The 14,004-nt window shown below is 40.3% G+C and overlaps 1 protein-coding gene across 1 annotated transcript; it reads right to left on the bottom strand.

Annotated features, from left to right (window-relative positions):
* Positions 1-1,188: 1,188 nt before the first annotated feature.
* On the bottom strand, positions 1,189-13,151 carry RTCA (RNA 3'-terminal phosphate cyclase). The gene is made up of 11 exons (XM_054036379.1): positions 12,771-13,151; positions 12,259-12,359; positions 10,182-10,325; positions 9,564-9,687; positions 8,876-8,934; positions 6,936-7,077; positions 5,685-5,809; positions 4,507-4,565; positions 3,766-3,860; positions 2,507-2,611; positions 1,189-1,690 (listed from the first exon to the last, which is right to left on the bottom strand). Exons 1-11 carry the CDS (start codon positions 12,813-12,815, stop codon positions 1,592-1,594), a joined length of 1,098 nt encoding a protein of 365 aa, XP_053892354.1. The 5' UTR covers positions 12,816-13,151; the 3' UTR covers positions 1,189-1,591.
* Between the last annotated feature and the right edge of the window lie 853 nt (positions 13,152-14,004).

Genomic DNA, 14,004 nt, shown 5'->3' on the forward strand with positions numbered 1-14,004 from the left:
ATCAAATACCATGGACACAATCTAGAGTAGGAAGAAGGTCTTGTGGTTCAGGCTCTTATTTAAGATGCTGCAGATCTAGGTTCAGTTCCTGCTTCTGCTGCAGTTAGTTTCTTGTGTAAGTCACTTCAGGCTAGATCCACAAAGGGACTTAGGTGCTTAAGGGTCACTTTAGGTGCCTAAATGCAACATTTAGGCCAGGGGTGGGCAAACTATGGGCCGCATCCAGCCCACCAGCTGTTTTAATCCAGCCCTCGAGCTCCCGCCGAGGAGCAGGGTTGGGGGCCACTCCATGCAGCTCCTGGATGCAGCAGCATGGCCCCGCTCTGGTGCTCCAGCCGGGGAGCAGGGTTGGGGGCCGCTCCACGCAGCTCCCGGAAGCAGCAGCATGGCCCCGCTCCAGCTCCTACGCATAGAGGCAGCCAGGGGGCTCCACTCTGCACGCTGCCCCAAGCGCCACCCCCATTGGCCGGGAACTGCAGCCAATGGGAGCTGCAGGGGTGGTTCTTGCAGACAGGGCAGCGTGCAGAGTTGCATGGCCGCACCTCTTCATAGGAGCCGGAGAAGGGATATGCCACTGCTTCCAGGAGCCACTTGAGGTAAGCGCCACCCAGAACCTGCACCCCTGAGCCTCTCCCCATGTCCCAACCCCCTGCCCCAGCCCTGATCCCCCTCCTTCCCTCCGAACCCCTCAGTCCCAGCCCAGAGCACCCTCCTACACCCAAAGCTCCTCATCCACAGCCCCACCCCCAGCCAGAGCCCCCCAATGCTGTGTGTAGCTACACCCCACAGAGAGTGTAGATGCAGCCTCTCTTTCACTGTGGCATATAGTTACACACACCCTACACGTCGCTGCAAGTGTAGACAAAGTTATAAACAAAGTCATAAACAAAGACAGGTTACAGCACAGAAGAGAAGACTTGTAGAGCTGACCCCTTAATGCAAGAAAGATGATGACTTTAAAGCAGAGAGTGTCTACGGTCCTTCCTGGATAACTGAAAAGAAGTTCCAGATGGTGTTTGCAAAAAACTTAACTCACAGCTAATGAATCTACCTCACTTCAACAAACTGCTGAAGAAATCATAAGCAAAAACTATCCAATTAAAGTACACCGAAATTGCTTTATTTTTTCCATATCAATTTCAGCAAAATGACTACAGAAAGAATACTTTAGAGACAAAGCCGGATAAACAGAAATTAACTATTTCGTAACATAAATATGTAAAGGATCCCATATGATAAACCTACATGCTTTAAGGGGAATGGTTGTGTCATTTAAGTAACTTTTAAAAGTTGTTATGGTAGTTTATCAACTCTGGTGCACTCAGATGCTTAAAGCTACTCATCTCTAGTTTCAGCTCTCCTGAACACTTGCATTTTATTCCATTTGCTATTTCATCAGTACTCATTTTGCTGTTAACAGCCAAAGGAAGGACAGGAAGTATTCTCAGCATACCACAAAATCACTACATCATCTCTGAATTTAAATCAAACCAATTATTTATGATAAAGTAACTCCTGTTCCCCACTGGGTAGCATGTCAATTGAAATGTAGTGCAATGCATCAGAGGTATGTTTTTTCTTTAAAGAAAAACTACAAGTTTGAGTTTATCAACCCCATTCCTTGGCACTCAATAAAGTAGGCATCTTTAGTGGAATCTTCATCTTCTGATTTTGTCACAGTAAATTTAGCCTGCAATGATGAGGACAAAGTATTAGAAAACTTATAATGTAGTTAGACCAGACCCAGAATACTAGATGTCTAATAATAATATATTTAGTCAAACAGATGTACATGTATATATAATTAATTCCACTGAAAATATTTTTAATTAAGGTTGTGAAAGTATCTAATCAATGCCAAGGAATTTAAAATTGAACTCTAAACACACTGTTCTTTATTTTCAGGGGTGTTTGCTAGTAATTAGTAAGAACTGTGGTGTTCTGACCACCTGTATCCCAACACCAAACTCATTTCACATACACCACAAAAAAGCCATCAGAGGGTGACACTACAAAAGTATACATATCAAGCGCTCATCTACACGGAGATTTAGTGCATGGCAAACCAGGGAGTTAATGTATAGTTCTGGCTGCTAGCAGGGTCCACCCAGTGACTCTGGGCAGGTCTTCACTTAAATGGTGCAGTGGCATTGCTGTAACGCTTCAGTGAAGATGCTACCTAGACTGATGGGAGGGCTTCTCCTGTCAGCGTAGGTATTCCACCTCCATGAGAGGCAGTAGCTATGTCGACTGGAGAGGGCTTCCTGTCGACACAGCGCTGTCCACACAGGACGGTAGGTTGGTATAACGACATTGCTCAGGGGCTGTGGATTTTTCTCACCCCTGAGCAACGTTATTGTATCCGTGTAAGTTTGTAGTGTAGACCTGGCCTTAGTGTGCAGCAGACTAGTGTGCTGTAGATTCACGCTCTGGCTTGCTACACACTAAGCCTAAGCCACAGGATGAATGCCCACTGATAGTACTCTTCTCCATTCTCTGGACTCACCTTTGTTAGCTGTTCTGCAAAATGTATAGCTGTTTGAGTATGAAGTGTAATTGGTCCACTTTTCACTCTAGATACCCCATTCGCTAATGCCATGAAAATGATCAGCTTAAGAAGAAAAAAAATAATTAGTTTTTAAACCATTACTACAGTTCCATAACACTGATCCATAAAAGAGTCAGAGCAGCACACAAGTGAACTGAAAGCAAGTAGGTTTGCTGTTTCAATGTATATTATACACTGGTAACAGTCATTCCCGAGTTAAGTTTATAATGGTAATGCCGCTGCAATCTTGATTCTAGCCCCCTTGCTAAAATCCACACCAAAAAAATCACATCTGACTTCACATTGATAGGTTACACCTGGGGCTGAACAGGACACTGGAAATGAGGTTTCTGAATGATGACACACTCAAAGAGGTATTCACCACATATGTAGTAGTTTGACTTGAATTAGAAACACCACTCTGACATGTTGATTGTTGCACCCTGGCCTGGCGCTAAATGTGGTGTAGCTGGAGAAAGCTGAAGGATTCTTCATTCCCCAGGTCTCCTGCATGGAGCCAGGTAAGCAAAATGGAGAAGAATATTCCCTCAGTATGTTCTCCCTTGCTCTCACTTAGTCACCTCCTGAGGCACTTAGGTCTGCAAGAACAGAGCTGCCTTCTCTAGATCTGTTGTGTAGAGGGGATCTAGAGAGAGTAGATATGGGGAGGTGGGGGAAGGGAATTCCCACCCTCTTCCTCTGGATTTATTGAGGTCTGCAGGAAGAGGAAACGTCAAGTGAGTCCTAGGAGGCTAGTTGTCACCCCTCCTTGAGCCTCAGGAGCCTTTCCAGGTGTCATGTGTGTTTCCTCATGGGCTTAAGTGGCTTGTTTAAACTTCCTAAAAAGTCCATTTTGGCTTATCGTGGTGGGGTTGCTATTGCTATAATAATCCAGAAGTCACACTGCGAAGTCCCCTCCATGGAGGCTTCTAACACTTAAGGGGTGGAAACCGGAAAAGGCTATTTACTAGCCCCTCCCCTATGACTTCAGGGTGACTGGATTTGGGAGACCCCTGAACACCTCCTAAAGTTATGGCTGTAGTGGCTATTTGAATGTAAATCTGTGGCTTGCTGTGGAAATGCAATTTTAACTCTGAAATTCAAGACTTTTTATTTTTTTTTTGCTCTCTTGATGTACATTCAATACACAGTCAAACCCGCTTGCTGCGTGCTTGCTGCCTTAACTTCATCTTAAAGTCAGTGTATGGGATTCTTACCTGGTCTTGCAGATAGTCATCCACTGCTCCCCCATGCCTAAGATTTCCAAGCAGCATCTCTGCAGCTTCAATTCCAACCCTGTCAGAATTCTTACCTAGGGAGAGAGTTCAGGAGGATTAAGAAGCTCCAGAACATTTATAATATTCATTCACTGTAGAATATGGAGGAAAAAAAACAGGAAACAGAAGGCAGTTAATTACACCTTTATTGCCACACTCTTGGCTCAAATGTTCACTTGTCACTCTCGGAGTACTGTGATCTATCATCCCACTAGTGCATCTGGATAAATATGGTACCTACTCCTCAGCATTGGGAAAAGTCTAGGCCTCCTTAGACTTTGAGAAGCAGCTTTAGCCAAACAAGATATCAATTAAATCAAATTCACTCCTACACCTTTAACATATATACTCTGCTTTATGTAGTACAGGACAAATCCTACATCAGATGAACAGGGGTGGAGTGTGTATGTTTTAATAACCCAGAAGTCTTCACAAATCAGTGATCTCTAACAATCCATTAAAATAAGTGGATAAGTTCACAACTTTGTTGATTGATTCACCATGCTGTGGAAAAAACATGGATGTAAAGACAGTGTATTTTTTTAAATGAAAGTTTAAGATTCTATAAAGCAAAACTAAAATCCGTGAATGTCTGTTGGCCTCTGGTTACTAACAATATAGATTTAATATCCAGTAGGAAACTAAATGCACGAAACATGATATACTTTACACAACTCTCACCTCTTTTACCAAGTGATGATCCAGCAAACAGACAACCTGTTGAAGTTTCTGCAACAATACTAAACAGAAAAATTAAGTAAATTACCAGATAGCAATTAGGCATTTATCTGCAACCACAGCACACTGGGTTATGATATCAAGGTAAGAATGGTTGGTATGACCAGTACTTGAGTCCCAAATCAATTCCTATTAAAGTCAATGGAAACATATACTTTGACTTCTAGGGCTGATCTCACTAACTGGATGGAAAATGTCCAAGAAAAAATACACAGGTGGGGGAAGAGGTTCGTTGCTCACTCAGCAGATGGTACTCCTCTGAGTGAGCACCAACTGACAGCCCTGACGTAATGCTAGAAGAAGTGTCATGTCAGAAAAGCACAGTCACATGCATAGAAAATACAGAAATTCAGCATGGAAGGTTATATATTTAACCTTTATTTATATATTAAATATATATATTTCTTATATATTAAAAAGCTAGAGAAGCCAGATGTAATATCCTCACAGTAAAAAATTACCCACATTGCACATACTGTATATATTTAGGTATAGTTAGTGACCTAACTAGTAACTATATTATGAATGTGTTGTCTTTAAATATGTACGTTAAATGTGGCTTCAATATAGTTTTTTGTATTTCAATTCCTTTAAAAAAAGTGATCTGCAAAGGAGATAACATTTGTTCCCTTTTTTGCATCTCTGTGATAGGAAATAGGCCTGCATTTATTCCAAACAAACACACAAAATTTCTCTTGCTTTTAAATGAGAAATACCAGGTCCTGAGTACTCTGTTTTTGCTAGAGAACTCCATGAATGGCTAGAGAACTACTGAGATTATAACATTAAAAAACTAAAAATCCCTCCCTCTCTCAACTGCTCAAGCTTCAGTCAGATGCTTAAAAACAAAGTTTTAGTTTGTTTTTGTTAACATGTATTTAATTCAAACTCCTGACAAATTCTTAGAAGATTTACACACACCAATCTCTCCTGCCAAAGATGAAATAAAAATAGAAATTTCTTGGCTTATTATAAAGTGTCCTAATTACTATTCTTAATAAAAAGGAAAGGGGTATTGCTTTTTTTGTTTACTACCTCTCTCAGTCACAGAAGGATCATTACCATATTCTCAACTATAACACAGTAAAATAAGTAAATAGGAGGTTTGTATCTTGTCTCACATTATTCCACTTCCAGTTCCAAAGGCTTGATTATCAGGTTCTCGAACAGGCTGAATATTAACGTAAAGATCCCTGATTTCTTTTCTGATGCATCTCACTGCTGCTGATGCCATGTCTTTTGCTAGCTAGCATGGTAAAACAAAAAAGAACCAGGTACAGTAGTTAAAATAAATGTTTGCTCTAACATTTTCCCTATATATTTAACCATATGAATGCATATTTGAATAATGTTATTCCAAGCTATAAGGAGACTAGCTTTTAAAATGAACGTACCTCATGTATTATTGTAAACTACTACAAACTGTAAGATGACATCTAACTTATCTTCCTTCCCCTCAATGTGCAGTTTTCCTACAAAGTTTAGGTAATATTCAGTCCTGGACCAATGACAGATTTTAAAGCTGTACATAGGAGCTTCAATACCAATAGAAATTCAGGATTTCCCCCCATTCTACAAGATAAGGATTTTATATCTAGCCCTGATAAAGCTTGAGATATCTGATCTTAAAAATCACAACATTTTATGTAGCGGAGAGCTATTTTAGGTCACAGTTACAAGATCTTTGGGATAGAGATTCTAAATACAACAGTGTTTGGAAAGCTCATAGCACATTTTCATAGGTTCTTAAGATTTTAAGGCCAGAAAGGCCATTAAGTTCATTTAGCCTGACCTCCTGTATAATACAGGACAGACAATTTCAACCAGAGATTTCTGCATCAAAGCCATCACTTCTGGTTGAGCTAAAGCCGATCTTTTAGAAAGGTTTCAGAGTAGCAGCCGTGTTAGTCTGTATCCGCAAAAAGAAGAACAGGAGTACTTGTGGCACCTTAGAGACTAACAAATTTATTAGAGCATAAGCTTTCGTGGACTACAGCCCACTTCTTCGGATGCATATCTTTTAGAAAGGTATCCAATCTTGAATCTCTGCCAAGGGCTTCCGAATGGTTACAACAAGGACAATGTTCTCTCCTACCATTTTGGGTGCTACTATAATCTATATAATAATACTTTATTTTGGAATTCTCTAAATTTGTATTTGTTATAATTTTCCTCTCCTTGGAAGATCTGTACAGTTGGATTCATTGTATTATGGTTGCCTGGTTTTACAGGTGGAGAACTACAGAAAAAAATACCAATAAATTTATAGAACTACTTATAAAGATTGCATAAGAGACAAATAATTGTATAATATTTATTTACACTATATAAAATTACATCCCCTTACTTCTAGGAATATTACAGGCACTCACTTTAATGGGCAAGGCTCCAGCAACAAATGCTCTTCCATGTATCTTTGTCACAGTGCCACGTTCAGTTAAGTTTATTGGGCTTAACTGTTTGACTGGTGACATTCGGACTATCACTTCACCACCACCTTGGGGGTAGTAGCCCCTATTAAAAATGGATATCAGATATGGTTAAATGGAAAGAAAAGGGGTGCATGACATTACAAATTAAGTTATTCCTATAAGCAAGAAAACTAAAAATGGATTTAGCATATTTGTTTGCTAGTATGTGTTCTTATCCTTAACATGCTATTTTAGACAGATCAAGTGGCTTAGAAATTTGTGATGTGTATCATAGAAATGAGTACAAAAAATAAAAACATAGTATTACCCTCAACATGCATAGAATGAACTTAATTAACTGCACAATCTTATTAACAGGGTAGATTGATTAAAATCACTGATTTTAATCATTATTTAAATCAGCAAGCAGGAAACCTTGATTTAAATCATCAATTTTAATTTTCCTAAAGAAAGGATGATTCTTATTAGTTGATAATCATTAAAACATTATTTTAACATATTTGCAACTAAACATGGCCTTTATATTAAATTTGGTGCTTCTTTTTGCTAACCAGGAGGACACATTTTATCTATTTAAGCATTATACAGCTTGACTTACATTTATTCAGGTTCTTAATATTTATATTTTTATTATGTCAGAAAATGATGAATCATGCAATTCTTATTTACCAGATGAGGATTATTATTATTTTTTTTTTTTTACTTGTGATTATTTTGTGTCAAGCTCTATTTGGGTGGAAATTCAAATTAAATTAAAAATGCACAACACACCTTCATTTTTTATTCAATAAAACTACCTTAAACATGGTGGATACATACACTTCTGATAATTTTTTTTTCTAATAAAACAGGCTTTGCATTTAAAAGTAACTTATTTTATAATGCTTCATTTGTTTAATATGTTGCTAGTGAGTTGAACTGATTGTTTCTTGTCACCATCTCCTGCAAGATTTTAGAACTAGTAGATCTCATCCTTTTACAGCTAGTTTTTTATTCATAGACTGGAAGAAGAAAATAATCTTTCCTGCTTTTTCAGCTCCCAATTGGTTTCTTAATTTTGAAAGAAATAGTCATTGAACTAAACTAGCTGAATAAACTGAAGTGAAGAAAATATTCTCTCTGCACCTGCAGAAGAGGCGCCACAGTTGTCAAAAGCTAATTTAGCACTTTAACGGACTTTGATTCCAGGTGCTTAGCCAGTGCCTTCCACTAGGTCAGTGGTTTGCCTTTCTTTAAAACTTGGTAGCGAGCAAATACCACTTAATATTATGTTTTTGTATTTAATGTAAATAATCTTAATAAGATTATAATAAATTTGGGCCTTATAGGTTGTCAATTTTTAAATTTTAAATAGTTTAAATAGTTTTTAAACATAAACCTCCATTTAATTTAAATAAAATCCATTTTTTGATCATCAATTTTTATCCACCCTGCTTATTAGCATAGTCCATGTCTTATTCCTCTTTTCTCACACCCTACTGTTTGTTGTTCTCATCTGTTAAGCCATGTCTAAAAACAGGCAGTAAGCTCTTTGGGGTAGAGACTATAAGCAGCTAGCATGGTAAGCACTATATAAGAAATTAAAATAATACTTTGCACTTAAATAACATTGTCATTTAATGTTCTTGAAGCAATTTACAAACATTAATTAAGCCACTCAACAACCATGAGTAGATATATCTTATCCTCTTTTCATAGGTGGGTAAACTGAAGGCCTTCAGCAGGTCTGATACAACTTCCACTGAAGTCAAAAGAAAAACTCCCTTTGTCTTCAGTGGACAAAATGGGGCTGGAAAGCACTCAAACATAAAGGACTCACATTCCACTTAGAGACTGGCCCCTGCACAAAGTATTTCAAAAGCCATGATAGTATAACTTACCTCCTTTTTATGTCACAGTCAAAGGTCAAATTGAACTTTTCAATTATTGGTTTAAAGACCTGAGGAGTAAGCATACTTTAAATGTGCAGAACTAGTTTGTGTTTAACATATCCCACCCTATCATTCAATCCACAGAGAGAAAAATATATATACACTGGTCTACAGTGAAGATCTCAAAATACACTATAAAAAATATTCAGTGTCATGAAGAATGAATTAGATTGGGATCTCCACATTTTATTCTGCAGACAATTTTGTAAGAGAGATTCCCTTAAGGACCTGCTCCCCTCCTTCCCTATTAATACTTAGCATTTCTAGAACAAAGAGACTTTTAATTCAAATTATCTTTAACAACTAAAAATAAAAAGAGAAATAAACAAGTAGAGGCATAATTCCTTTGTGTTTCAAGGAATTATGTGAGGAATTTGGTGCCCTTTAAACATATAGTATGGAAATATTGCACTATTAATATATCAAAACACATTTTTCACTTGCATATTTTAGCATTTAAATAGAAAGGAGGTTATTCTATTTCATTTCACATTTGAAACAGCAAAAAAAGAAAAAAATTGCTTTGATTAATCTACAGTTACCACTGATGATATAAAGCAGTAATAGGAACATACAGAAGTACACAAGTTACTTTTGCACCTGAAAGATTTAGCAAGTCAAAGAAGCTGATCCCTACCAACACTGTGTAGTCTATCTGTGGAGCCATCTCAGCATTAGTCCCACCTTTTAAACGAAGTTCTGAAGGGGAAGCAGCAAACAGCACACACGGCATTGCTACCTGCATCAGGAGGCACACGCTCCTAAAATGGATTTGGAAAACACTCACAGGTAATGCAGGCATAATCCACTTAGACCAGTAAATATCAGTCAGCAAGTGAAGTTTCAAGAGCATTTTACCTATAAATTGGAATATTTCAGTCTGAAGATAATCATTAGTGAAATGACATTAGACATTCCTCTAACATACATTACCCTGCCAAAATCCTAACAAGTAACTTTTTGTCATTGACGTTTCTTTACAAGCCTAAAAATAAAGATTTTTCCCTAAGATTTTTGTTTTATCTTTGATCAGTCAAGTTTTGCATACACTCATTTGAGGGGGAAATTAACATAGGTTTCTTGTTTATTTCCCTTGTACATCTACATTACTAATAGCCTGAATTAAGGAGATAGTATCAGTCCTCAGCATGAATTTCCTTGTTTTTTCTCATTTTTGCCATAACCTAAAAACTGCTGAAGAACAGTTAAAACTAGTTATTACATCAGTTAATAGTAGGTATTACAACACACATACCCTGCTGTTTTGGTATCCGCTATGTGGGTTCCACCTTTGATCTTCCCAGGAGAGAAGGTTATTTCTGTTGAACCGATTTCTCCACCATCCAGCTGCCCATCACATAAATCTTGAATCATCTCTAGTCCAGACAGATGTTGAGGCCTTCAAGTCATAATACTATATTAAGACATACATCAGACTGCCTACTCACCCACATTACATTACAGAACTATTACATATTTAGTAATAGTATAACAATTGCAAGCTTCAGCCCAAACCAAAACAGTAGAAATTCAAACTGATTCCCACAGAGTTTCATGGCTGCCCGTAAACCACAGGAACCAGAATAGCGTTCTGGAATTAGTGGGGATCCTGTTTCTCTTTCACAGGAGCAGGACAGGGTAGAGAGATGGGACTGAGGTGGGGTGCAGCAGGAATCCCCTGCTTTCCCTGCAAGAACTTGTTAAAGCTTGAGCCAAAATGCAGTAACCCCATTCCAGTCCGCTATATGGAGCCAGAGAGGAGGATTGGAATAGAATCAGGAGCAGTCACTTGACTCAAGCCATCTTAGAGTCAGGTGCACAGCAGGATGATTAGAGCTCTCCTGCAATATCTGTCCTGATAGCTCCTGCTGTGCAGACATTCACTCTTCTATTTGTGTGGGTCTTCCACAAAGCAAGAGGAGAGAAAAACATTGGAGAAATAAAATAGGAAAACATGGTCAATATTTTTTTTTTTTTAAGTGTGCAAGGGTACTCAAAGGCAGGACAAGTCAACTTCACCAAAATGATTTTGGTTCATTTTGATGAAGCTGATTAGTTTCAAATTGACACTGTCAACTTAAATATACAAAAATGTGCGGTGTATACAACTGCTACGGGACCAGTTTGATTCCACAGTTTGACCACTGTGATTCAAATTAAAATAATGTAATTAGTATAATTAACTCTGTTGGCTTTTATATGCCATAGCCTTGTAACTGTGACATTGTGATTGGAGTAGTACGTCACAAATCAAAGACAGACAGTAGTTAAAGAAGGGAGAGAAGAGGCCTACAGACAAGAATGTCAATTACTAAATTGAGTTTGATAGGTACACACGTGACAAATATTTTTGAAGTTTCTACAGTGGAAAGAAAGCATATAGCCTCAGACAATCTTTAAAACCAAATATGGCCTCTCTTTGTTGTTTCAGGTTCTGTTTCTAAAATTATTGCCAAGTGTCCTAAGCAAAACCTACATAGTACTGACACCAGCCACATAAAAAGTCATTAACCATCAGCTCCTTAAACAGTCTAGGTAAAAACATTCAGATCTTTGTGCCTTGGTATAGGGAGACTCACTATTTGGGGACATTGTTTATAGACATGTTTGCAGTCTCCCTTGCTAGGGATGGAATATTTTGCTGTATGTTTCAGCAAGACATTTTACAATTTTGATAATATTTGAAATCTCATATTGTCATATTATGTTTTTATAACAAGGTGTAACTGATGGGATCTCTTATAGGAAAGGGAATCAGCCAGCCAGACCCAAGTGGAGGGTAGTGGGACAGAAGCCCTCCTAGGTGAAACAAATTCAAATACTCTTTTGCCATGACAAACTATATAGATGATGCCAAAAGTGTATGCCAGAAGCTAATATATTTACATGAAGCATGTGAACAGGTTAGGACTTCAGAGTTTCTGGAGTTCAATCTTGGATCCTTTCCTGACACAATAGCCTTTTGCTAAAAATCTCTTACTATTGCGGTAGCACTAGTGTAGCTCCAGTGAATAGGAATACTATTATCTGGTGGCATTTTTATTATTATTGTGCCCTCAAAACCTATAGGTAGGGTTAGGCAATGGGGTGGTAAAAAAATACCCATACCCCAACTTACACTAGCATTGCCACCACTGCTACCTCTGCTGGAGTTGCATTAGTGTCACAGCAACACAGAAGGACTTTGAGCAAAGGGTCAGTGTAGACACAGCCAATGTCAGGTGTGTTGAGTGGGATGCTCTCCTGCCACCCCTCACAACTTTAGGCATGGTTTTTCCTCAACACGTTTTAATGGAAAATCTCCCAGTTCTGGGTCATTGGGGGAAGCTTACCTAAGGCCAGGCTGGCTCCTCCCAGCTCGGATCCTCCGCACTCGCAGGGGAAGCCCCAGCAGGCAGCTCAAGGCCGTGGAAACTCGCAAGATCTGGCCACCCTGCAAGGGGGAGACAGCTGGTCAGCTGCACCACGGAGCACAGGGCAGGGACGGCTGGGCCAGGGGTCTACCTCCACCCCACTCCTCCAAGTCGGGCTAACCACCACCCCTTTCCCATCAAGGCCCTAAACCCAATCCTTTATCCACCTCCATCCCCAGCCAGGGACGGGGGCCAAGCCAGGATCCACCCCAGCACACACTGAATCCCCAAGGCGCAGCCCGGCTGTTTCCGGGAGCCCGCTAGGACCACCCCCCACAGCCCGGAGACCAGCCGGCCATTCATGCACTCTCTACCCTCCATCTGCGGGAGCCAGGCCGAGCCAGGCTCGCCCCGGGGCCCCCGGCAGCCTAGCTCTGTGCTGTTCCAGCAGGAAGACCGGGCCGATCCACGGGCCAGGTCCTTGTACTCACCCCCTCCATGACCCCGCCATCTATCTCCACCCTGTCCCCGTCCATGGGCAACAGGCAGCCGCGGCGCCTCCCCGGGTAAGAGCGGCCGAGACAATGGAGAGTTGGCTGGGCTCTGCACACAGCGAGGCCCCGGCGGAACAGGCTCCCGGGGCCGGGCACAGTGCAGGGAGGAGCTGGAGCCGGTAACACGTGGCTGGGGAGAGTCAGGACGCAGCAGCCGGGCTCTGAGCTAGCGGCGGAGGCTGTAGCCAGCGCTGAAATGCCACTGGCTGCCTGGCAGCTGCAGAGTGAGCGGGGCCCCCTCCCGACTGCGGCTTCTAGGGGGCGACTTAGCTGTGAGGAGCAGCTCGGAGAGCCGATAGACCCGGCCCGACTCTCCCTCACTGTGGGAAGGGAGCACGTTCAGGCCGGTCCGGAGAGAAGTTTGGGGGGTGAGGAAAAGTGCCTAGATCTTGGTCCCACTCCTACTAGGAGCTGGGCCCCCTCTGAAGTCAGTGAGAACTGAGAGCACTTCCCTTTGTTTACATTTCCGCTTTATCAGCATGTTTTGACTGTGCTTCCTTATTGACTATTCCATCATACTCCAATGTGTATTCCTAGATGTGTGAAGAATGTAGAGCAGCAGAGAATAAGATCAGCCAGGCCTGAGGTCCCAAAAACTCATAATAAAGAAGTCGGGCTTCAAAACAGCTGTTTGCTATAACTGTCTGGAAGCTGGCTTATGTTTCAAGAGTATGTTTGTTTCTGCGGCAAGTGAAGTTTGCAGCAGAACTTCAATGGACTATAAAGAGCTATTACGTGCTGGGACCACAAAGGAGGAACTAAACGTACCTATTCCATTAATGAGGGTAAGAGATGTTTACAGACAACAAACTGATTGCTTTCAATATACAAAAAGAGAATGCTCAGTCCCCAGTGCTGCAAATACTTAATTGTAGGCACCTCAGGTCCCAGTGACTTCAAGGAACATTCCTATTACGATCATAGATAATCCTTTAAAAATTGGTGTGGATTAGTAATGTCCAAATATTATACAGCTGCAGAGTCTGTTTTGAATAAAATTCTCAAATTAAGGATACTAATCCAGACTGTAATTTGTATAGCTATACACAATATGGTAGAATAAATTAACCAGCCTCCTCTCATAGTTGCTTTTGCCACTCATAAAGCAGGAAACAACTGTGAAAAAGTTAAGAAAACTATCAATCCAATACATGATAAGGCTATCAAAATT

The sequence above is a fragment of the Malaclemys terrapin genome, chromosome 8 (assembly GCF_027887155.1).
Source record: "Malaclemys terrapin pileata isolate rMalTer1 chromosome 8, rMalTer1.hap1, whole genome shotgun sequence".
Taxonomy (NCBI): domain Eukaryota; kingdom Metazoa; phylum Chordata; order Testudines; family Emydidae; genus Malaclemys; species Malaclemys terrapin.